The sequence below is a fragment of the Protomyctophum bolini genome (genome assembly GCF_963924005.1).
Source record: "Protomyctophum bolini genome assembly, chromosome: 1".
Classification (NCBI taxonomy): Eukaryota; Metazoa; Chordata; class Actinopteri; order Myctophiformes; family Myctophidae; genus Protomyctophum; species Protomyctophum bolini.
The window spans coordinates 10,555,841-10,583,166 of NC_137862.1; the positions used below are offsets into that span (position 1 = coordinate 10,555,841).

The following is a 27,326-nucleotide window of genomic DNA, read 5'->3' on the forward strand; positions in this document are numbered from 1 at the left end:
AACCTCTATCAGGCTAAAACCCTTCCATCAAGGGCCCCCTAGCAGCTCTCCCTGGGTGTTACCTTCTGGTTGCCCCAAGCCCAACTGAACTGACTCACTGCCCCTGCAGCCTCCCTCTTATACTAGGCAAGACAATACCAAGGAACAGTTCTGTAATTGGTAACACATTTAACTCAACATCTGGCTAACTACGGCCCATGAGTTAACTTACACAATTACCTAGGTTTACTAAACCAATTCAAATACATTACATGCGCGGCGATGCGCCACAACATCATGCTAAATAGAAAACATAACACAAGCGCTCTTGTAACCCAGACAGACACCACTCCTGCTCTATAGCACTTCCTCCACTCAGTCAAGAGGATCACCAGTACTGCAGGAGAGCCAGGTGCCAAACAATCATCATTAAACACAAATGACACCAAACATATATGCTGTGACAATATTTGCAAAGTTCTCTTTTACAATTCACTGTGAGCTACAATAATAAAAATATGCACTCAGGTCCATTAACACAGTCTTCCAAGCCGGCCGGCAAAGTTAGTTAATTGGATGTAGTTTTGGTGTGTGCCTTGTTCTCCATCAATGTGTATGTGTATAGGGCACGGGCTGCCCGGTGACAATGACATTTAAAAATACATACGTTGAGATCTACTCAATTAGACTACTAAATTATTATACTGCACACCTATGTACACAAACTAATTTAGGCGAATTAAACTGTTATTGTCCTTTAAACTGCAGCAAATATAACTTACACCCCAGACAAAGTGACCTCTCGTGATAGTTAAATGATTTCTACAAGACAGACACAGCAACTAGGTTTAGCCTTAACCACTGGTAAGCATTTTATCGCAAAAGGACACAGCAAATAGGTCCAAGGGAGCATTTGACTTGTTACGGGACAACGCAGGTTTAAACTCATCTTCAACTCTAAACTGCAACTAAGCTAATGACAGAGCAACCTTCACGCTGAGTTTTCTTGTGAATGAAACAGGCGACACAAATCATGTTTGACAGTGACACACACAGCAGGATTACTCAACAGCCATGCTACAGTAAGTACAACGACAGGCCACAGATTCAAATGAACTTCCTTAGACCCCAAGGGTTTAAATATTTGATTCTTGCAACTATCATGTGAGCTCAAACACTCCCTCACTAGAAGCGATTTAGTGATGAAAGCATACTCTAAATGCCTGGAATTAAATTTTCCTCCCCTAAAAAGAAAAATAAGGAAAAATAAATAGTTACAAGTTCAGTAGCCCTGCAGTAAATAACACGATGAAGCTACTGCAACCCAAATGTACAGGTATTTTGAATGAAAAATACACACAGCTCAGACTGAATAATAGTATATAAACCATAAGTGGGCCATGCAATCATGGAAAGCAGGAACACCGTACTGCTAGCAACAACTGCTGTTGTTTTTCTACATTGTCTGCAGCTCAGCTCATTCGTTCTCGCATAAATCAATAGAGCACATGAAACACAATAACTGCAGCGTTGAAACCTCAACTTATTCAACATTTTACCTCTCTCTCTCTCTCTCTCTCTCTCTCTCTCTCCTTTTTCCCTTCCATCTACCTTCTCTCTCCATCCGCCCATTCCCTGTATATAGTTTACTTTACACCTAATGACTGGCTCGGAAGCTCACTGAGCAAATTCCTCGCTGTAACCTGCATATTATATATTATAACCATAACCCTTTCTCTCTCTCTCTCTCTCTCTCTCTCTCTCTCTCTCTCTCTCTCTCTCTCTCCCCCTCTTGTGGCCCTCCGGCAGAGAGGGCCAGGGAAAAACAGGAAATGCCTGTCCACTGTTCTCACTGCCTCTGACTCTCTCACTCTCGCGCGCACACACACACACACACACACACACACACACACGCACACACACACACACACACACACACACACACACACACACACACACACACACACACTTTCTCTTGCCCTCTCTCTGCTGCCCCTCCTTCTACAGCACCGCAGCGCACTACCTCTCCCAAACTATGACTCACACATTTCCCTCTCCTTCTACACACACATCCACACATACTACAATCTAACACTAGGGAAGTCTACTATGGAGGGATGGGAGGAGGAACATACTTGTAGGTATTTCCTTCCATTGTAAAGAGACGGAAATAGAGGGAAAGAGAAACAGTGACACAGAAATAACGTGAGACAGAAGGTCACTATTAAACTCTCAAGAGCCAAATCACGACAATCAGGATTTTGCAGCAGAGAGAAGGTTGTGACAAAGACAAGACTGGTGCCGGGGTTGAGACCGTCGCGGTTGTGTTGGGTCTGCCATACAGTGTATAGTTCCGCGCTTCCAGAGCTCGGCGGTCCGGTCCGCTCGTGGAGCTCTGACGCGGGGCCTCTGGAATGCGGGGTGACCTGCCCGCGAGTTCCATCTACCTCGCCTCATCTGCCAAACACCACTGTTCCCCCTTCCTCGCCCTACATTCTTCCACCGTGGGATAAATGCCTATTTTGGGAAGAATTACATGCTGCAGGAAGAATTCCGTTATCTGGGATCCCCACCGTAAACATCCTGGAGTGTAAACCTACTATGTGACTTAAAACAACAGGGTCAATGTGTGAATTGAAACCAGGTTATGAAGGTACACTAGCCCCTAAAATGTTCAATGTTAAAAACGGTTCTTCTTTTGCAAAAACCAAAAATGATAGATACCGAAACAAAAGTACCTTTTGGGGGCTTTATATGAATGAAGCTATATACTTTATGTTGACATTAAACAACATACTGTATTCCTGTAATAACTAGCTATACTTTTCCTATACTTGAAAATGTACTGCAACCATGTCTTGAAGAACTACCTTGTACATGGCAGTCAGTCAAGTTTCAGTTCTTCCAGTTTACGACTCTCACATAGAGTAGTAGGAGGTCAAGTGGGGGTAATAACACACACAGTATATCACCTAAAGTTGTACCAGCAGGTACAGTCAAGTCAAGTCAAACCCAATTTGAATGTGGAACTTCATATACACAGAAAAGCTCAATGTGAGCTACTCAATGTAAAGAATCCAGCGCAGCGATAGTTATTGCGACCATATTGTCAATCACAGCCACTACTGGCCAATCACAGTGGGGCATTCCTAGAACTGTGGTGGGATCCATAATAACGTGTCAGTGACTCCGTCGTCATGCCACCATATATGGTCATCAATCCGTCACGCCTCATGACACTCTCCATATATGGCCGTCTCCATATACGTATGATCCAAATATGAAGATCACGACACTGACCTCATCAAACCCTGGGTAGCCATACATGGAGAAGACTGGTCCTAGATCTGCATAATATGGAGCCGGCCAAACCTCGAACCCTTAGATCTCCATATATGGAGCTGACCTGTTCTGACATTCCATATGTTGATCCTACCCCATCCGTCCTTCCTCTTCGATGTCTCCCTTTTGACCGATACCTGTCCATTCAAACTATAGACGGGCCTGCCCCAAAGTTATTAGTGCATTCTCACGGCAGCCGGCGAAAACTAGAGTTCTCATTTTCTCAACAGGCCCTACCTAGGCCCTCATCAAACCCTGTACACTCAAGACACTGTCCCCGCTGCCACCCTTAGATCTCCATATATGGAGCTGACCTGTTCTGACATTCCATAATGTTGCTCTGACCTCATCAAACCCTGTACACTCAAGATGCTCCATATATGGCCAGTAGAGAATTCATTCTCTACTGTTGATCTGACCCACCCATGCCAAAGCGCCAGCGGTCGCCCAGCAGTCTGCCATCACTCAGGCGAATGCATGTGCGCGACCTCGCTCACCCTCAGGGCGTCTTACTGGTAATATAATAGGCTGCTGGGATGTATGCTTCTTTTATGATTTATCTTCCCCCCGAGCTTTTTTCATATTTTTTTATTTAACTACATTGCAAAAGTAGCATTACTTTTCATGTGAAATTACGTAATTTCTGTGCAACAACTGTAAACATTCTTTCTTGTTTAGAACCTAACTCGAGTTAACATGTAAAAAAAGCTTTCTTTGATGGCATCTCATGATAGATTAGACCTATTTGACAGTGCAGAAACATAATTGCCTTCCTTGATGAGCATCACCTGGGCACAGTCACAGACACAGACAGCTCCCCTATGCAGGCTTCTACTACTGAAAGTGACTGCATGGAGTCTGTCTCATTTACATTATCTCCAAAAGCACTTGAATATGATTGAATATGATTAAAGCTCACATTTCATATCACACACACCATAATTCACTAGCCCCCCTGATACCAGAGAGCCGAACCGAGTACCGAGCCGTTTCAGGCCCAAAGTATTGATTTGTCCCATCGGGAATAGCCTCGGAAACCCAGACGTTTTTATTTCCAGGGAGGAAAAAAAAGTCTGGGTCTGAGTCCACTTCAATTCGGCATAGAGTAGCGCAAACATTGCTCACTCTCTGCTGATTTCTGATTGTCTGCACCTTTGTAAAATTGACATACACACGCACACATGTACACACACACGCTCCTCTCTCTCTCTGTCGCTCTAAGTAATTAGTCTCATGTCGCGCAGCTGCGCATATATTCTCCCGGCGGATCCTGCCGGGAGCTGCCTATGCCATAAAAAGCATAGGTGAGTTCCAGGCTACATCGGGAAGGGAAGGGTCATTCCAAATTGCAGCGGGTATCGTTCGGATCGTCTTAAATGCAGTTACCCGAAAGGACCCGTGAGGATCTGAGCTTTAAATACATTATATACCAAAACCCTTCAACTTTAAAAATAGGTTTAAAAAATAGGCATGCGTGCGTTGTAATTATTACATTCTAAAATCCACATTGACGGTTGAACAGACTTAAATGCCGTCTCTCTCAGTCTCTCTCTCTCTCACTCACTCTCTTTCTTTCTCTCTCTCTCTTTCTCTCTCTCTCTCTCTCACCCCAATCCCGACAACATGCGCCGAGCGTTGTCGGGCGCACGCACGCACGCACACACATACAGTCACATACAGTCACACACACACACACACACACACACACACACACACACACACACAGTCACACAGTCACACCGCCAGCTATATTATTCCAATCATGGCGGCCCCCTTGAGCGAGCGAGGTGAAACGCAAAGCAAACTACAAATCAAAGCGAGCAGTGTGGGACAGTTTTGTTGTGATTGTCAACAGCTCTGGTAAGAATGTCGACTACCTTTTTTCACTGACGAAAACTAAATGGCAACTAAATGAAAAGCTAAGCTATAATGACTAAACTAAGACTAAATATATTGACAATTTCATTTCATCAAATAAAAACTAGACTAAAATGTTAGGGAGGGACTAGTGGACAAGAGATCCAGTATAAGTCATTTTACACTTGGATGCATGCTGAAAATAGCCGATCTACAAGCTCACAACACGTTGACAGGTCAGATCGGCTATTTTCAGCAAGTGTAAAATCAGTCATTACGACGGCATCAAGCCCCGCCAAAATACATTTTAGTCGACTGTAGATTTAGTCGACTAAAATCTTATAATATTTAGTCGACTGAAACTAGACTAACATTCAAGGTGACTAAGATGTGACTAAAAGTAAATGAAAAACTATTCAAGAGACTATGACTAAAACTGTCCAAAACAACACTGCATTTCAGCACGTCTACGAAAAAGAAGAAAAGAAAGAAGAACAACAAGTGGAAGTATATGATTTCATGCCATCCACTCCCTTCCCGTCCCTGCCAGACTCACCTGTCTACCTTGTTTCAGGCCGGTGGGCGTGCTGCTGGAGCTGCGCGGCGTGGGCCCCAGGAGGCCCCCAGGGCCCAGCAGGCCCAGCCTGGCCCCCGGCAGGCTCCTGGAAGGCATCTGGAACTGACGGAGGCTCCTTCTGGTGGACACGCTTCCCCCCACACAGCCAGCGGTGGGGAGAGAGTTGGACTGGCCGAAACCTCGGCTGGAGTATAGAGGGGAGGCCCACAGAGAGTTATGCGAGTTATGTGTACAGTGCAGTTCAATGAGTTGTTGTACTGTACTTTGAAGTTACTTGTCAATGTCATACATATGCTGCATGTTCAAGTGTTTAACCCATTCTGACCATGTTTCTATGTCAGTCGTTCTTCGATTTTTCAAAAATAGCAGACCTACAAGCTCGTAGCGCACCACTCGGTGGCGCACTATGAGCTTGTAGATCTGCTATTTTTCAATAGCTAAAGCATACATAACATAATGCTAACACCAAAAGGGGTTCCCGCCAAAGTATGTTCCAAGGAGATTCATAAATGAAGCATTGCACCAATGGCGTTGTGCAGAAATGATAGGAAAGGCCAGAGAAATTAGGGTGATTGTATGCGTGTGTGTGTGTGTGTGTGTGTGTGTGTGTGTGTGTGTGTGTGTGTGTGTGTGTGTGTGTGTGTGTGTGTGTGTGTGTGTGTGTGTGCGTGTGTGTGTGTGCGTGCGTGCGTGTGTGTGTGTGTACCTCCTCTGCTGTCGGTACCCTGCCATGTCGAGAAGGGTTTTCCTAGGAATGGACCGGAACAGCCTTTGGACCTGCTGTTTCCACGACAATAACCTCTTCTTCTGTGTCTCAGTGAAGGACTGGTGTGTGGACGGATCGCAGGGTTCAAAGAAGAACAAGAAGAAGTCGTAGAAGAACAGGTGGGTATCAGTATAAATTATTTAGCACAAAGCCTGTGTGTACTGTGTGTGTGTGTGTGTGTGTGTGTGTGTGTGTGTGTGTGTGTGTGTGTGTGTGTGTGTGTGTGTGTGTGTGTGTGTGTGTGTACTGTATATATACAGTATATTTTTGTCTTCCAGTAGAAGAAAATATTATAACCAATAACAATCTACATGGTACTGTGGTGAGGGTGTTTACCTCGTGGATAAGGCACTTATCAATGAGTTGCAAGTATGAGCTGATGTTCTCCTCGTCCGGTCTGGACACCAACAGTTGGGTGCAAACTAGGGGAAAGGGGGGTCGGGGGGTGAAAATAAGTAGGGATTTGACTAAATGCACACAACAATATGTGCTGATCAACTGAATGTAGCTCAAACATTAAGAACACGGATGAATGAATCATAAGATTTATATTTTAGGAGTAGGGTTTGAAGAAAGGCCTTTGAAAATATTCTACAAAATGGCAATATTTCTTACTACGACAACAACAACAACAAAACTGAATGACACTGATCTCAACTGATCATGAATACAGTTCAAACCACCAACTAAGCATGCTGGATCCAGGCTGTTGACTAGCTTACCTTTACCCATGACACGTGTGAACTGGCCAGGGAGGTCTCCCTCTGCGACGAGGCTGGTTCCGGGCTCGCCTTCGCCTCCTCCACCACCTCCCCCTCCAGTTAGGTGGGAGCCAGGCGCGACGCTCTTTCCCTCAGAGCCCAGCAGGGAGCGCTGTGGGGAGGACTCCTCTCCACCGCTGAAAGCCTTGATGGGCGTCAGGATCATCTGATGGAGCTCCTGTAGAGGTGCACGCAGGTTCCCACCTTCCAGCACGTCCTAGCGGTAGTAAGAGTAGACAGGAAGTGAGTAAAAACAATAGAATTGTCATGTCAACCTTTCTTTTTTGGGGTGTTGGTGTTTCTGTGCACAAGTCAAGGTCTGTATGTGAGGAAAGCAACATTTGGGCTAGAAACAGTTTCCAATATCACTCCATTTTACTAGAAATTTGCTTCGGATATTGAATACTGAGGCACTCCGCCTTCAGGTAAAGAAATTATTTATTTATTTCTGAGCAAGGCAACAGAGATGACCACTGCGTTTTGACTCTTCGTCTTCAAAAAGCGGTTCTCAGTCAGCTGCTGTCCCATCTCCATCAAAACGATATCCTAGAAAATATACAATCTGGTTTTAGGGCTGGCCACAGTCGGGAATCAACCCTTCAAACTTGTTTTCCTTGACCTCAGTGCGGTGTTGGATACAATAGATCACACCACCGTTAAAAGCCGCCTCCAGCAGGGAGTTGGTATCGCCAACACTGCTCGGTCCTGGTTTCATTCCTACTTTAACAATAGAACATTCACGCCGGTGAACATAGCTGCAGCTGGCTCCTCTCGCCAAGCAAATCTCACCTGCGGGGTCCCCCAGTGTTAGATCCTGGGGGCCCATACTATTTTCTCTATATATGCTCCCCCTCAGGCGATTTCATACCATGGCATCTCGTACCACAATTACGCGGATGACACACAACTGTATCTCCCACTGAAGGCCAATGACCGAACTGGACCACCTTAGAGACATCAAGGAGTAGATGGCTCAGAACATGCTCTAGCTAATTGATAGCAAGAGTGAGATTGTCCTCTGAACGTCCAACCACATAGTCTGCTGGATCACCTGGGACATGGGAACCTTTGCCCCCTTGGTCAAACCCCACGTCAAAAATTAGACAGCCAAGTTACATTAGTGGTACAGTCCTTCTTCAAACATAACACCCTTCCCGTCCTCCAGTGTCCTGTTGAGAGTTGTCCTGCTAATCATTTTTATTCTAACTACTGTACCTACTACACTACTGTAACGTCCTCTATGATGGACTCCTAGGTTCACTAGGTTGTTTTGTTTAGTGCTGTTTTGTGGGTTGTGTGTGTGTTTAGTTTCTACTCCCCCCTGTTGTGACTGACAGACAGTGACTGAGTTTCTTTTCTCTTCCTCCGGACTGCGCCCCGGGCCAGTGTAATAACTGGATGGGGGGGGGGAGCACTACAAATACAGAACCTATGAACCTATAGACAGGGTCTGACAATCAGGGTGATTAGTCACACTTAAGTATAGGCTGTGGGTGGCATTCCAATCATTCCAAACAATATTGTACACTTCACACCTCATCAGAGGATGCCTTAAGATCTATGGAAAAAAGGATGTCAACCTCAAACACATTGCAACATTAATCAACATTACCGCAGATTATCATGTAGGCTGTTTCTACAATGAGAGGCCTATGGATGCTAGCCACAGAAGCTAACGGAGGCTAAAAAAAAAGGTTAAACTAGAAAAAGTTAAACTAGGATAATAGCAGGATAATAGCATTTGTATATGTTTGGACAAAATGTGTAGGAGTAATATATGATTATATGATATGAAATGTAACAGATCTGTGTTGATCACATGACTATGGAGATAGTGTATACCAAATTGCGTGATGTATGGATAAAATGTGTTCGAGAAATGTACAGAAAACACACACGGACGGACGGATGAACAATGTGTGTGTTCGTCCGTGTGTGTGTGTGTGTGTGTGTGTGTGTGTGTGTCCGGACAGAGTGCAAAACATAATCTTGCCATGCCTTCGTCTGGTGGAGACAATAATAATAATTTGATTTTTAAATCATTTTTAATCAAATCTTGTGTATCTCGTGGATGGCTCAGATGGAATTAATAACTTTCTACGAGATATCTCGAGGATAGCATGGAATGGGTTTAAATGTAGATTGCAGTCTCTGAACGCCACACAACCTACACATACAATACTGCAAACCTCATACTCTCTCTCTCTCTCTCTCTCTCTCTGAACGCCACACAACCTACACATACAATACTGCAAACCTCATACACTCTCTCTCTCTCTCTCTCTCTGAACGCCACACAACCTACACATACAATACTGCAAACCTCATACTCTCTCTCTCTCTCTCTCTGAACGCCACACAAACTACACATACAATACTGCAAACCTCATACTCTCTCTCTCTCTCTCTCTCTCTCTCTCTCTCTCTGAACGCCACACAACCTACACATACAATACTGCAAACCTCATACACTCTCTCTCTCTCTCTCTCTCTCTCTCTGAACGCCACACAGCCTACACATACAATACTGCTCAAACTGGCCATCAGGAGAACATCCCCTTCCCTCTGACCAATAGCATCGATTCGGCCACCAGAAATCTGAGCGATGATAGGTTGAACTGATTATGGACAACATCAGCTTGCTTAATAGTAGCAGTGAAATGTGGTTTTGTGGTAAAGAAATAAACAAAGTTCTTTATCTTTGAGGCAGTTTTCCCCTACATGATTTAAAGCCATTTGTTTTTTAAGTCATTAGAAACCAAAGTGATAACACAAATATTACATTTTACAACTACCTTTCACAGTGAAAGTAATATTATTTCAGATGAAAATGAGCATACAGCATTGAACAGAAATCCAAGGCAATATTCAAGTGCACATAATGTTCTTTGTTTTGTTTTGTTTATGTAATTATTCATTCCAACCAACAGCAAATTCCAAGAAAGTACAATGTCTGAATCCTGACATCCTTTCCCTGGGCCATTAGCAGAGAGAGATGACGTATAAAGAGGTATTATAGAGGTATGCACAACAGCCTGCTGTGGAGTGCTAATATGATCACTGTACGCAAAGAGAATCGTTCTAGAAGACAGTTCTACCACCTATCACTGATGAGCCGAAGAATATATCTGACAGGAGAGAGAGAGAGAGACAGAGAGAGAGAGAGAGAGAGAGAGAGAGAGAGATTGGGGTGAAAATAATGTGATCTCCAAACAAAATACATATTTTGTTTCATGCTTGTGTTTCACTGCATCACAGAATCCCCCCCAATAGCTCTCATCCCCATTCCTGAAACCACTTACGGTGCCTTTCAGGCGGGTCGTGTGTAAAACCCAAAATACCAAGCCAACAGGTGTCCCATTTCCCCAGGCCCAACAAATGACTCGCTAACACATTTTAGAACCGTCACCAAAGCCTTTGGTGAAAAGGTTAGGCCTGAATTTAGCGGGTACAAGTAGACCCTCCTGTGGCGTGCCCTTGGATGCCATTGTCAGAGCTGGGCAGATAGAGCTAGCCGTGAGTCAGAGGGGCTGTGTGGTCAGGTGGGCGGGGGTGGTAACCACGGTTGCAATGCGCAGCCAAAAACACTCCTTCCTGGATTAGGTGTTCCCTTGGTTGTCGCCGTCTCAGAAAAGTAACACTTACTAAGACTGTGCACACAACAGAGACAGACACACATACACCCTTAAACGGAACAGGCAGACAAGCACACACACACACACACACACACACACACACACACACACACAGACACACACACACACACACACACACACACACACACACACACACACACACACACACACACACACACACACACACACACACACACACACACACACACACACACACACACACACACACAGACACAGACACACACACACACACACAGGGGCACCGGCGGCAGTGGCTCAGAGTGGCCGGCTGGATGGGAACCACAAGGTTTCTAGTTCGATCCCGAGCTGAGAGCTCCCCCAGAGTTAGTGTCGAAGTGTCCATGAGCAAGACGCTGAACCCCTAAATGGGTGAATGTAATGCACAATCTATGTAAAGTGCATTGGATAACACACACACGCGCACACACACGCACACACACACACACACACACACACACACACACACACACACACACACACACACACACACAAAACACGGTGCACTCGTCACTAGAAAGAAAGCCTGGCTTGTGTTAGAATTACTCATACACACACAAAATAGAATCACATGGATCTCGGAATCCACAAGGGGAAATGCAGGCTGTGGCTCTCATGTGGCCAGCCTGTGACATCATTCATATCTATGATGTATGACTTCAGACAGTTTTCATCCCAATCAGAGCCCTATTGACATTATACAATTAAAAGTTAACTATTTCAAATCGTATGAAACATTATGTGGCCTATTGGCAGTGACTACAAGAACTGTGGTTCTGGTGGGTCCACAGACAGACACACAGACCCTCTTCTGGAGAGAATACTGGACAACTCACCCCGGTGCTCGCCCGTTTTTCCTCCCGGAATTTTCACCAGTGAGGGGGATAACTTTGTAATATGCTATTGGATGTTTGTATCATTTTTGGAAAAATAAGGCTATATTATTTTTACTTATATTGACCCTATAAACAATTTAGTATTATTTAGTATATGTAAGGTTTTGCCCACTCAAATGGTACCTCGTCAGATAATCCCCACATATCCTACAACAACTTCTGTGAACAGACTTCACTCTAGTAGCTTTTCATAAATTATATTTGTACTTAGGCTGTCTGCTGTCATGAAAGTTTATAGTTAGAGAAATTCAAAGTCCAGCCGTCTGCCGTCCAGCCTCTCCCACCCCTCACTGGGGAAAGTTCTGGGAGGAAAACAGAAACGGGGTGAGTTGTCTTGTTACCCTATGGAGCCAGGGCCGTATACAAGCTTTGGGAGGAACAGAAGACAGCAGCAGGCAAGGCAAAGGCACAGGGGCCTATTTCACGGTAGTAATCATAGCTAATAGAAGGCTTCCTGTGTACAGGGTTGAAGAGAGAGAGAGAGAGAGAGATCTACAGACACACTGACCTTTTCCAAGCAGCGCAGTAGGTTCTGTCTCTCTTTGAGCTTCTGAATGCTGATGACTATCTTGTGTCTCGCCCCTTTAGTGACATTCTGTTGGAGGGAAAAACAATTTCAAATGTAATTAATCAACCATCTTTTCAGTCCTAATTTAGTATTGATGGTTCTTAGAATACAGGAATATTATCTGAAGTGAACGCAGCGATGTTGTAAAAAGATCAGTGAATCTGCTCAAATGATTCCACGCGAATATAATCGATGTGAACACAAGGTCCCTCCACTGCTAGCCCCGCAAACCAGGCTGTTTCACTCTCAACAGTACTCTGCTGATGTTCAAACAAAAACAACACAAATGTCAGCCTCAATACCTATTGTAGATCATAGTCCCATGATAATATCGACACATTCTTTGTTATCGTGATCATCATTATAAGAAGAATATTTATGTTACATCCCGAATGTTAACAGTTACTAACGCTATTTGTACAGCAGCTTTCATACACGGCTATCAAGACTTCATACACAGTTCAATTAAATTAATACTGAATGATATGTATAGCAGTTTCACCCAGTGAAACCTTTACATTAAAAAAATGTACACGTGATAGGAAATCATTGAAACACACAAACTCACAGCAAGGCAGTGTCCTCACCGTGTGTGCTTTATGTCTACAGACCTGTGACTCCAACTGCTGTTCAGTCAGTGACATCATCTCATCGTAGGTCATGGTGGAGAAGAGAGCAGCGTACTTATGGAGACGGAGGCTCTTTAGCCACGCAGGGACATCTGTGGGGCAGGCCACACGCACACGCACACACACACACACACACACACACACACACACACACACACACACACACACACACTCAACTTTAACTGACTTTGTCTTTAGTTCATTAAGAGATGAAAGTTCAGCGATAACATCAGTTTTTCACCAATCGTCCAAATTTTTCAAACAAACCAACAATCATATGACTACTCTGTCTCTCTGCAGCAATATGCCTGCATTCACAAAGTCTAGTGCTCGCTAGTAGAGTGACCAACTCAGACATCCATGGTAATGCTTAGTGAAATAAAGAATGCCGAGTGTGGCTGGTAGTGTTTTAGACATTTGCTCATCTTTGCGGTAAAATGCGGTTTGAGGTAAAGCAAGGGTGCTGGTTCAGCGTACTGTTTTCGCTCATGGGTTCTAACTGTAGTTCTTGCCAACATTGTGCAAACAAATCCATGGCAAACAAACAAATTAAATCAGGGTCTGACTCATGTCACACTTGAAAGCAAAACCTGCTTGCTTAGCAAGGCCAAAGTGTAATACTGTATGATGAATGCTTACAACAAGGGTTCAGATCACACTGTGCCGTTGCGAAGGCAGGTGGATGACGGGATACAAGGAGACAAAGTTGAACCTTTCATTCAGGAACACTTTGAAGTTTCTGAATTTAGTTAGCTATTTTCTTATTTTTTTGTTTGTTTGTTTTTTGTCCACCATGCGTGATAAAGGTCTACTGTTTGTCCTAAATTAGCCTTATTATTATTTCTTACTTCAACCAAAGGCGAGCATATAAGCCCAAAGTGTGCGCCTCACTTTGTGGCTGCAACAAACTATGAATGAATGGCTGTTTTCAGCAGCTTGGCACACAAAATGTACTGTAAGAACACGCCTCGGGCGATTCTATAAGTAGAGGGAAAATGAGAGAGTAAACATGAAAAAGGTTCAGCTCTCTGTGCAGACAGACAGCACAACTAAGGCCTCAGAACGGGGGCTCCTGAGGTCAGCGTGGTCCCCTCATACTTCCTGGCTGTATAAACCACTTCTCACAGCTCTGGCTGGCTGCCTCCACGACACACAGCACACACAGCTGTAGAATCAGGTTCACCCACACGCTGAACCCGTCATGTGTCTCTCTGTGTCTGTCTGTGTCTCTGACTGGGACCCGCTCTACCATTTTTAGCCAGCTGTTGCTGGAGTTACATATCATTATTTGTAAACACCGTTTCTTAATTTGGTGGGGAAATATAATTCTGAAACTTGTAAATGAAAAAGTTACAAGCTAAAAATTAATAATTTCCTGCATAATACAGTACGCCGCAGTACTGCTCTCCCCACTGTAACAACTAGGAACTAGGAACTAGGAATTAGGAACTTTGAAGCACAGCTCTTTTTGTGGTTTCGCTATATATTTATTAACTCACGTGTCGAAGGTTTAATTCACTAATTACCCTGGTCAGCAAAACATATAAATATGTAGTCTTGTATGAGAAGAAAAAGCTGAATAACACACCATGGAAGTATTAAAAGAACGCTCCCCAGTCACCCCAGCCAGGCACAGTCCCTCTCCATTTGCGAACTCAGTGGATGAAAACATACTCAAATGTCATGGGGACAAAAAATGCCGTGAAGGTTTCGTGTTTGGTCGGAGATGAAAGAGGTGAAAACGGAAATATATACATTTTATGCACAATCTGGAAGTATTTATTTAGCAATCTGTGGGGAACATTTATGTGTACAGTGCTGTCCTCTTGCCAGTCAAACACGGAGCAATATTATGCTCTTAATGTGCGTTCAAGTGTTTCATCAAATTGTGTTTGCCGGTCTTGGCAGTGATGGCTTTTTCCCTCATGTATATTGCATTGTGCACTATTGGCATTGAACCTGTTATAAAATGAAGCCATACTTTTGCAATCTATTAACACACATTATGCGATGCACACTGTAGTCCACCAACACTCACATGAGCCCTGACTCTGGGTGTACAGCGTAGTGTTACTCCTGCATGTCTTGTGAAAAGAACAGATCTATAAGCTAACAACAATGTGATGTGTTGTTGTAGCTTGTCAATCAGCTATTTTTGGCACATGACACCGTTTTACTACGGAATATAAATTAGGCTATAGGTATCGAAATTTGGTACCAAATGACATGACATTTTGCGGTATACTCAATGGTATCAAGGCAGTTCAGTGCCATAAAAGGTATCACATTTCGGTAACCAGCCCAAACGACAGGTAAAGGTAATGGTCGGTGACCCCCTCCTCAGCATCACAGTGATCATTGATATGACAGTGACTATCTGCCTCTTTCTAGCCATACATCTTTCCAACGCACCCCTCATGCCGCTGCCCTCCTCATGAAACGCACTGCGATGCCCTCCTCCTAGACCAGCCTCCTCCAGATGCTCACTGCCTCCACTGCCCGACGAAGCGATGCTACTCTGGGGGGAGAGGGGTGCGTGGGTCCAGCGCGGGGCCCCGAGTGGCCCGTAGGTCCTCTTGGGACAGCCAGACGTGGCCCAGGGGCTGACTGCTGGGCCCGCTCATGGGAGGGGTGAGGGACACGGAGCGCTTCAAGGGACTGTGCTGCTGGCTGCCTCCGCCACTCGACAGAACTGCAGGACAACAGCAAAAGTCAACAGAGGCAGGCCACAACTGTTAGTTATAGGGGGCTCTTTTGAGGGGGAAACAAATTATGTAACTACAATCATATTATAATCATCAGTGGGATAAAGGGAAACGGGTGTTCACTCACTGTAAAAGATAATTTCAGACTGTTTCAGAGGGAGAAGACTCAGGCTTGGTACAACGTATCTCTACTGTACTGTACATTGAGCTGACAACAGTTGATTCATGATTCTTATTTTTTTACGTAATGGGGAACCCCCCCATTACCCATATCCCGCCGTCACCATCAGACAAATTTGATGGATGAATAACGTTCCTGAAACATGCAGACATCAAACTACAGTAAATGGCTATGAAAGCAATTCCTACCTGTGGACAATAACAACTAGATATCTTAGCTTTATTCTATACGAAAAATAAACAAAAATGCTCCAGATGCTTGGCTGGTTACATTCCAGGCTCACAACTGGATATCTTCCAGAATTTTCTCATTAACTTTCACTTTGCACATTTCTTTTTTTGTACATATTCTAGCTATGAAACCTCTAAACCACAGAAACCACAGGGAAGCCGTAAACGCAATTCATACTTTGTCGTACAAACGTATATCACTTGGCAGAAATAAATGTAATGAAATTACAGATTTTCAACATGGTTGGCTGAAAATCATACTTGTATGAAAAAGTATAAAGAAGCCATAAGATCGCCTGTCTTTCTCTCAAATCTCCCTCTCTGTCGCAACCCTTTTGCTCTCTTTTACTTGGATACTGTATCTCTGCTGCTCGAGCTGCTTTCATGACATAGAGCTGTTGGGGTCAAACCAAACCAAACCGTTTGATTTTGTGGGGTTGGAAAACTCCAACGCTGAAGTTGGGTTGTGTGCATGGGTCAGTTAAAAAACAACAACAACAACAACAAAACTTCACACACAAACACACACAACAGGTAGGCCTTTCTGTAGCACCCGACAGAAACCGCCCTGGCATCCTGGAATATTCCAGAAGCAGCGAGAGGGAGGTAAACAGAATCAAAGATGGAGAGGAGAAGGGAGCTTTATGCGGGTGTAAACTGCCACCAGTCTCTCTCTCTCACTCCGTCTCCTCCTTCCTATATGTGGACCACTTACTGACACTATGTATAGGACTTCACGGCCCCCGTTTAAAATAGGTGCCCAGCTAACATTACAAGTTCCAGTCCCTAAATATTAGCCATTTTCCCTAAATACAGTGCCCCACAAAGGCAGCCTTACATGGGAAGGGATGGGTGGCATGTTGTGCTGTGGTTTGGGACAGAGCCGAGTGCTGGGCGGGGCAAATAGGCCGATGCGATGGGGATGAGCATTCCCAGCATAGCATACAGGTTGATGAGCTCAGACAATTATACTGATGTGTTTACCTACTAGCATGGCCAGACGCACACAGTGTATGTAAGGGAAGTGGGTTCAGGGCACTGGTATAGTTGACTTTAGGTAATAAGATCGCTGAATAAAATACTCCAAGAATAATATCACCTTCAAAGTGGTGACTGTCTTCAATGTACAAACAGCTGATACAGCCACTCACTCATCAGAGGCATTTGATACAACTTAAAATGTATCAGCAACATTCCCAGTTTAATTCAACAACAGTGTTCTGCTTATAGCAGACTTTGTTCTGAATAGCTGGAATTTGATTTAAATTGAGGAAACATATTCTGGATAATTGTACTGTATGCCGCAAATGTACGGTATACTGTATTTTCACATTTGAAAATACTGAATACAAAAGACACCCCCACATAAAGACACTCCCCCCCCCCCCCCCAAAGTGAATGTAAAATAAAAATAATAATATGTTTTACAAAAGATCGTTCATAATGAGCGTGTTAGAAGATGCTAGTAGTGGCAGCATCAAAGAGCAACTAGTTTGCCAGTTGTGAAATCCTCATGTCTTTTGTGTGTGTGTGTGTGTGTGTGTGTGTGTGTGTGTGTGTGTGTGTGTGTGTGTGGGGGGGGGGGGGGGGGGGGGGGGGTTCTGAAGTTGCTGACAGTCCAGAATAAGGAGGATCTTGCTTGGAGCCGTGAGCGAAGGGCTTTAAATGTGTCTTTATTTATAAACCCTCAGCTGTTTCCTTCATCTCCCAGAGCAAGAAAAAAACATAGCCCTCGCATTCTTGTCTGTAAATATCCTGCTGCAACCATAGTTATCTTCAATTTCAACAGACCCTTGTCTCCCTGCAGTTGTATGTGTGTATAAATACAGTGAGTGCACACACATGCACGCACGCACGCACGCACACACACACACACACACACACACACACACACACACACACACACACACACACACACACACACACACACACACACACACACACACACACACACACAGAGTCACACGCACACGCACACACACACACACACACACACACACACACACACACACACACACACACACACACACACACCTTCTACCTTCCACAGCTCATCTTCTCCAGTTACTCTGTGTGGCGGCTCTGTGGGTGTGTGTTGGGGGTGTATTTGGTATGACCACAGTGTGACAACCATGACTGGGTTATGATGAGTAACTGAGTAATTGTCTGCTCAATCGTGGGACTGCATACTGAAACGAGCCGACACTCGTCCACAGACGGTGTGCTAACAAACTTCCACCTTGCATGAGCATAAGTGAATATGGGTTAAAGATCAGGGTTGGGGCGCGCATAGTACCCAACTTGCATAATTTCCGAGTAGGATACTGGTCTAGTAAGTCTATACGCGGGGATGTGTTTTCAGACTTTGGGTTATGCGGTGTGTGTACACAGTATATGCTTAGTTACACTTTAGGAGAGGGGGCTGCTCATTTGATCAAGGCAGTGTGTATAACAACCCCGTCATTTACCTGACGCTGAGTCGTAAGTCGTTATAGCACAACCATGAGGAGTCCATGCTTTCAGGCAGCTAAGCTATTTTGTGCAAATAACACCACGTTCATGTGAACATTGTGCTTGTGAATAAATGCTCTGTCTGCGAACGCAACGAACATGATTTCCAAAGCTCCTCCGCTCATAAAACGCATTTGTGTGGACACGGCTCCTAAATCAAAGACGTTTATAAATTTAGCACCGTCTGTACTCTGCACTGCTGCCATTCTTCTCTGCGTGAATGTGTACACTCTGCCGCCGACGCTAGTGTGCATATAGTAATACCCAAACTCTGCAGAATTCACAAAAAATATAAGCTAAACATCTTAGATTTGGGAAAAGTGAAAAATGGCAGATAGACCTAAAATATAGTGGAATAACTTAAATGTACAGTGGTTAATTAATCATTATGTTTTCCTTGTATCTGGTAGGTCTGGGATAAAAATCCCATGTCAATGTATTTCCAGGACCTGAATAAACCTAAGCAGTGATAGGTGGCTGAGCTAATTAGCATGCACACAACATAGGCGCAGTGACCAAGTCATAGCTTTGAATCCTGGCTCATGACTTGTGCTGCATGTCAACCCTCTCTAGTTCCTCTGTGCATGTAATTCACAGCGGAAAATACTTTCTAACATAAAATAAAATGATTCACTGCAGCTTGAATGGAGTTCTATTGTGCACGCTTCCACTTATATTAGAAAAGCTGCACAAACATGACGTAACGCTCAAACAATCAGGGAAGCCAGTGTGGACACCCCACCAGCACCGTGACAGGCAGACACACACAAACAGAGATTCTGTTAATATACAGACAGATTATCCCTTTCAGTAAGAATGAACTGAAATCAGCAGGAGGAGGAGAGTGGTGTACTACTCACTGGTATTGCTACCTCCACTGATGCCGACCGTGTTAATGGTAGAGGGCATGGAGGAGGACGGGTAGAGCGCCAGGTGTCCATTCTCACAGCCCTGCTGTTGCTGGTGCCAGCCTCCGCCCAGCCCCGAGTCCCTGGAGCCCTGCCACCCGTTGAGGCGGTCGTCCGAGCCGTAGCGCTGGTGGTGGTGCAACGTGGGATAGAGGTTCCCCGACGAGGAGGTGTTGGAGGACGAGGAGCCCGAGGAGGAGAGGGTGGAGGGGGGAGTGGACTGATGGTGGTGGGTCCCGGCGAGGGGCGGCCTCTCCAGGGAGTCGCCCCGCGCCGCCGCCCTCTCCTCCAGGTGGTTGAGCCAGAGGGCCAGGGCGGAGCGGTCCTCCAGGGACGTGGCCGGGTGGATGAGGGCGTAGGAGAGCAGCTGGCGCGACTCCTCCAGGTGACGGCCGTGCTCGATGGTGTGAGCCAGGATGCGGGGCAGCAGACGCATGTACTCCCCCTTGGCCTCCACGTTGCCCGGCTTGAGCAGCGGGAGGTGGGTGAGGACCAGCGAGATGACGCGCTCCTTCGACTCGCCTTGCCACTGGCTGATCACCACTGGAGAGAGAGAGAGAGAGAGAGAGAGCAATGGGAGGGAAAGGAGAAATATTAAGCCTATCATCATAATGACATTAAGTCATCATTTAACTTTACCAAACCCAATGCTGTAGAGAACACAGACCACATCAGTGTTTCTATCGATGGTGTGGACATTATGCGTCTATATGGAGTCTGGACACACGTGTACCCAAACGATGACTTGGTACCACCATATTATATTGCTTCTTTTAGGGGCTGTATACAGTATTCATGTTATACTACATTAGTCATCCAGCAGTGCCACAGAAATCTATAAGTCAACAAATATCAGTGTAACATGAGAGAAATCAAAGACAGAGTAGGAGGTAACAGTCAAAAGAAAATAAAAGATTGTTTGTGATGTCTCCATACAATGAGTGGATACCTGCAAAAATAGGCCAACATTTTACCTTTATTCCTTAAAGAAAAAAACATATTTGAACCATTCAAATGTATCAAATTTCAAATACATATTATTTTTCAATATAAAATATTGTGATTTATAAAAGTTCATTTAAAGTTTCTCTCAATGCACTGGCTGTGGTTGGTGCTGAGAAACACAAATGAATGAGTCATACAGTAAGTGCTGTGATGGAACAATCTGTACCTTGACATGAAACTATATGAAATTATGATCAAAAACAATCTATTCAGTCAATCTATTCTGTTTATACAAAATGAACATACACTGTTCAGATAAATGTAATCCCCCAAAACAGAATTCAGCTCAACAGAAAACCTTTCCCGATGGGTAAACTGACAAAGACAGTTTACCGTGAGGGACAACCAGGGGGGGGGCAGTCAGACAGATATTTTGTGAAGCCACTAAGGAAATCGGGACATCCTGAAAGTTCATATAATGGCCTGTTGTGGCGCTGTCATTGGGCCCAAAAAAAACCCATAGCTCCATAGAGGTCCATGTATTTGGGCCCAACTTCACCTAGACTGTATTACCTTAATAAACATGGTCATGAATACTTTCTGCTTCCAGTCACTAGTTTAAAGTCTCATTTATCATGTCATAATATTCTTTTTGGAAAATGATGGTCCCATTTATAAAATAAATGACCATAAAGTCGCGTATGTTCTGAGGGGCGTGGCTACAGTTTATGATCGGGAGCCACCCCCTGTTCAGTCAAAATAAAAACCAACGTAGAAGAAGGGGGGAAGTCCCGCCTCGTTGTCTGGGCCAGCCAATGGCGAGCTGGGCCCAAACGGAGCCAGCCAATGGCCAGCTGGGCCCAAATGGATCTAGAAAGATGGCGACTTACAGTTCAAGGACTGACAGGCTTCATTTTCCGTCCATATCAGACCCGGAGAACGCTTTGTCCATATCTTTTTACAGTCTATGGGGACAACCCACTGTCAATGTGTGAGGGATGGGTTGATGGACAGATGGACAATATCATAGCGGTTTAAACAAACAGACAACACAGACTGTCAATGTGTGAGGGATGGGTTGACGGACAGATGGACAGATATGAAAGAGGATGCCAGGGTGACACTGAGCGTACCACATCATCCTCCTCATCATACTTCTCTCCTGTCCCTGAGTTCCTCCTCCTGCAGTCTGTAAATGGGAGCTGAGCTTTATGCTTCCGCTCTTTACATAAGCAGGAGGTCATGGAACTGCTATTGTTGTGCAAGTCTGTGTGTGTGTGTCTGTGTGTGTGTGTGTGTGTGTGTGTGTGTGTGCGCCGTATGGAGGAGTTTATTCCTATCAGCTCTTGGACCAACAGCTATAGATACCTCCAGGTCAGGGATGGGGGTTTGGTTGATGGGGACACAAATATAGATGTAACAGGACGCAGCCATGCAGGCCGCACTTCCTGTTTGAGGAGCCGTGTGTGTGTGTGTGTGTGTGTGTGTGTGTGTGTGTGTGTGTGTGTGTGTGTGTGTGTGTGTGTGTGTGTGTGTGTGTGTGTGTGCCTACGTGCGCGTGACCCCCTCCGGTCACGCTGTTACTGTGACCATAGCTGTCAGTGTGTACTAATTCAGCTGCAAGGGCCTTGTCTCTAAATCCAACCATAAGAGGTTGAGACCAGGAAATAGATCGGTTGCTCTCACCATCCAATGATACACCAATGTCACAGGCATACATACTGTAACTGTACAGCTCTATCTGATCCGCGTTTTCACTATAGAAGCAGGAGTCCAGGCCTGGAATTTCGTCATATTAGAGGCAAGGCCACTTGGACATTGGTGTAGTCCATTCTTTGAGGGCACTACGGGCCAAATGCCAGGGTTAGGAATAAGGCCATCAAATAAAACAAGATTTTAGCGGTTTGGTGATTTTTAAGAGTTAAGGATCATGTAGACTATGTGCACTAGTGAAATAAATTGCATGATCCATGATCAGCCCTGCATCAATCAAAGTCACTCGGTTGTTTCAAAGATGGGGACTCATCATGAGAGTTAAGAATCCCAACAAAAGACATGTCTACATGAAAGGAAAGTGACACTGTCTACATATTTACAAGAAAGAGGAAGTGGTACAGTCAGCTGGGCCATAAGCCCACTGTGGCCTCTGCCCAAGGAGCAGACTAAACCTTCTGTGACGGGACATGCCAAGTGGACAAAAGAAGCGCTTAGTTGCTATACTGTAGCTTACAGTACGAACAAATCATGGCCCGAAGACAACGAACAGCACGTTGTGAGAGAGAATACAAATGATTGGACTTGATGGACTCGGTCTGTGGTCTTAAACGGGTACTGGTCTGCTGTCAGTTGTGTGCTTGTGCAACACCCCTCCAAACACGACCCGCACTAAAAAAGGTAAACATTGCTATGCGGTTTTGAGGCAGACATTTCTAGTCCTTTCAATCCATCCACAAATACTGTAAGCGATACAGGTCAAATCTTCCTCACAATGTTAAAATGACATTCATTTTTACAAACATACCTGTAGCACACCCACACACTACCACAAATGACCTGTAGCACACCCACCCACACACTACCACAAATGACCTGTAGCACACCCACCCACACACTACCACAAATGACCTGTAGCACACCCACCCACACACTACCACAAATGACCTGTAGCACACCCACCCACACACTACCACAAATGACCTGTAGCACACCCACCCACACACTACCACAAATGACCTGTAGCACACCCACCCACACACTACCACAAATGACCTGTAGCACACCCACCCACACACTACCACAAATGACCTGTAGCACACCCACCCACACACTACCACAAATGACCTGTAGCACACCCACCCACACACTACCACAAATGACCTGTAGCACACCCACCCACACACTACCACAAATGCTGACACAGTGACGACTGCAAATCCATACTGAAAATACTACATGCACTTGCGCGCTCGGACACACACACACACACATACAAACACGCATGCACGCACGCACGCACGCACGCACACACACACACACACACACACACACACACACACACACACACACACACACACACACACACACACACACACACACACACACACACACACACACACACACACACACACACACACACACACACACACACACACACACACACACACACACACACACACACACACACACACACACACACACACACACACACACACACACACACACACACACACACACACACACACACACGCTCTCGGTCTGTGAGAGGCACACCCTCTCTGCCACTGTAAGGTTATGTGGGGCTCATGTTTACCAAATTGCCTGGATCCGTTTAGCACAGACGGGCACCATGCCATCTAGAAAGAGTCTCTAGGTCTACGCCACCAATACAGACAGACAGACAGACAGACAGACAGACAGACAGCAGTAGAGAACTACTTGGCAATATATCAATATTTAAGTCAGATTTCTGAAATACTGTATGCATTCTGGAAATTACTGGTCAACTTTGACATCCCGTACCATTCTGTCCAATGGGATGAACATGAACAATTTGATTGAAGACAATTAGAGTTAAAGCAGGTCTTCTAGATGTTTTTTTTTTGTCACACACGCACACACACACGCACGCAGTCGCACGCACGCATGCACGTACGTACACACGTTTCGTTTGGTTAAAAACTGCCTGTCCCATACTCCCATCGTGTATGCCACAAGAGAAGGAGGAAGAAGAGGAAGACATAGAAATAGAGGCAGAGAGAAAAGAGAAAGAAAGGAGATAAAGGGAAGTAAAACAGGAGTTCCAGTCACGTTTGAGAAGGAAAGGAGAGTAAAGAAAGACACTGTGAGGGCAGTCAGGGAGCTACGGTACTCCACCCCAATGTAGTGATGATGTAATGCTTCATTCCTCTGAATGAGAACAGCACACACTAAAAGAAACTACACAAACAAGCTCCAACACACACACGCACGCACGCACGCACGCACACACACACACACACATAGACACACAGACACACACACACACACACACACACACACACACACACACAGACACACACACTCACACACACACACAGTAATTCCTAGAAAAGAACGAGTCAGATGTAAAGCAATCCCACAGATCCACTGTGGTTTTCTATATTTTAACAGTGACCACACACTGTAGCTACAGTAGTATAAGCCACTCGGTTAGTTGTCAATGTCTCCGGACAAAGTTTCCAAGCGCAAACCGATATAGTCGCAGGTAGCTTATGATAGGTTTAAGTGCTAAACATTAAACAATTTGAGATGCCTTCCAAGAAATCACTAATACATTTAATCTGTGATTTACACATGAAAGCTGGCGTGACTGTCAGTGTTGGTGAATATGCCATGTAAAGTAGCTGTAAGTTATTTTTCTGGCTTTATCACTGTATAATTGATTCATAACACTGAGAAGCTTTAAAAGCTGATAGAGCCAAGCCAACTGCTCTTTGTCTCAGAAAGAGACAAAGCTTTTTAAAGGACGTTGAGCCAAATCTCACCTGTCCAATTCCGTCTCTAGGCTATAGTCAAACACCCCGAAGACCCTGAGACCTCTAACAAAGCTTTTCTATACTCTTGCACTCTTGGGGCTCTCGCTTGCGCCTTTGCGGGTGATAAACTTGCATTAGTACATGAAAAGTAACGCAATCTCCCGGCAGTGCTGAGATTCCATACTTTTTCTTACAGACATGGTAAATAGACTGTATTCGTAATATAGCACCTTTTAGTCTTTCAAGTCTTTCCGACCCTTCAAAGAGCTTTACAATGTATTTTACATTCACCCCATTGGCCCATTCACACACCGATGGCAGAGAAAGCCATGCGAGTCACCACCCTGCTCATTGGGAGACGTTCTGGGTTCAGTGTCTTGCTCCGGGGATTAAACCAGGAAACCTCCGAATCCAATAAGGCCTGTGCGGCTCTACCTCCTGAGCCACTGTCTGCCACCCCTACATAGGATGTAGTGCAGTGCTTGGCACCATGTCAAGCAAAATAGGGGTTCATTCTAGTTAGCTGGATATTGATAGAATGTGTAATAGAGAATGTTTGTTTCCCTCATTAGAAGTATTCATTGTGAAAACATTAAATACAATGATTATTCTTTGAAAAAAGGTGTCCACTGCAAATAACAAGCCTGATAGTGATACATCCACACTTCATTGGAAAACGAAACAGAAAAATCACACCCGTGTGAAGTGAGGGGCGCTAATATATTAATGTCTAACTCATGTTGATTAGGTGATGTAATGGTGATGTAAAACAAACGGTGCCAACTCAAACCTTAAACGGCATTAACAATAGAGACAATATGACGTAATGAGGCACATTTGACGTAAATTTTCCCTTCATTGTCAATGGCGTTTACAAAACAAACATTGAACTAAAGACAAACATTAAACCTGTGTATTGGAGGGGCTACTAGCACCCCTCAAAAATCACACCTGTGTGAAGTGAGGGGACAACATTGAGGAGGGAATTCGGTATTGCTATGATTAGGTGATGTAATGATGATGTAAAACAAACGGTGTCAAAACTAAATTCTCTTTATTGTTAATGGCATTTAATGTTTGTGTTAGGGACAAGATGACGTACATTTTCCCTTCATTGTCAATGGCGTTTTTAAAACAATCATTGAGCTAAAAACAAACATTAAACCTGTATATAGGAGGAAATGAGACCAGTCTGAAGTGAGTGGTGCAAAAAAACTCAGCTTCCCAACATGCACCTGTGCACAATGTGAAGCTCAACAGCGCCACTTTGACACCTGTTGGTACCCTAAACATATACATACAGACATAGGGAGGGACGGACATAGCTGGGTATTGGAGTGGCTGCACACTATGGTTGCACCACTCAAAAACAGGGAATTTGCCAAATACAGGGCACTGTGTCAAGCTCCACTGTGTAGTCTCAGCTGTACTCCTTCCACTGATGTGTCAAACATCTGAATCGGCCAATTACCTTGCCGAAAAACATTACACCGGAATCTAACAAAGGGAAAAGATCTGAGTGAGTGTGCAAGAGGAAGATAATCTAGATAGCCACAATGAGAGTCTAGAGAAGTGAGGAGCCAGAAAAGGTAGACTGAAAAGAGCATAAAATACAAGAGTGAGGTGGTGAGGTGTGTGTGTGCGAGTGTGTGTGTAAGCCAACTCATACACAGCTCAATTAATTATGAGAGTAAACTTTAACCCGAGAGTGTAAAAACGTACCCAAAAGAGTCCGGAGTAACTTCGCACTTCATGATTATACTGTGTAAATCTCTGACCTCACCGTCGATTCAGTCGATTCAGTTACGATTCTTTCCGAAAGGATTCAATGCATCATGAAATCTCTAATTTACCACAATTCCAATCAAAGAAACTTGAATTGACTAATTTAACAGGATGAACTGAATTACTCTGCATTTTCGGAAATATAGACAAAAATGTATACCAAAAGCATCAAGTTTCTGCACTTTTATTTTCATCAAGTGCAAAAGAAAATGACGTGAGTGCGTGCATGTGTGTAACGTGTATTAGCTAACGGCTAATGGACTGATGCTGTGTGCAGTGACTGGAACAAAGTATAAGAAAAAGACAATGTCAGCCAGTGTGTGAGAGAGAGAGCAAGAGAGAGAAAGAGAGAGAGAGAGAGAGAGAGAGAAAGAACAAGAAGAGACAGAGAGAGCAACAGAGGCTGACGAGGCATTTCCCTGGTGTGAACAATGTGCGTATGGTGAACTCTCTGTGCCACCCTGCCCTGGCACTACCCCATTCACACTCATCACCCATGCTAAGGACTGGCATTGTGCC

General features: G+C 44.6%; 1 protein-coding gene across 1 annotated transcript in view; it reads right to left on the reverse strand.

Moving 5' to 3' along the window:
• Positions 1-27,326, reverse strand: part of samd4a (sterile alpha motif domain containing 4A) — an 85,899-nt gene that overhangs the window by 27,101 nt on the left and 31,472 nt on the right. Inside the window, 9 exon segments of the mRNA XM_080765160.1 lie at positions 5,735-5,939; positions 6,462-6,580; positions 6,858-6,943; positions 7,244-7,499; positions 12,340-12,426; positions 13,011-13,120; positions 15,441-15,567; positions 15,569-15,720; positions 19,516-20,106. Of these exon segments, the coding sequence (XP_080621286.1) occupies positions 5,735-5,939; positions 6,462-6,580; positions 6,858-6,943; positions 7,244-7,499; positions 12,340-12,426; positions 13,011-13,120; positions 15,441-15,567; positions 15,569-15,720; positions 19,516-20,106 (1,733 nt within the window).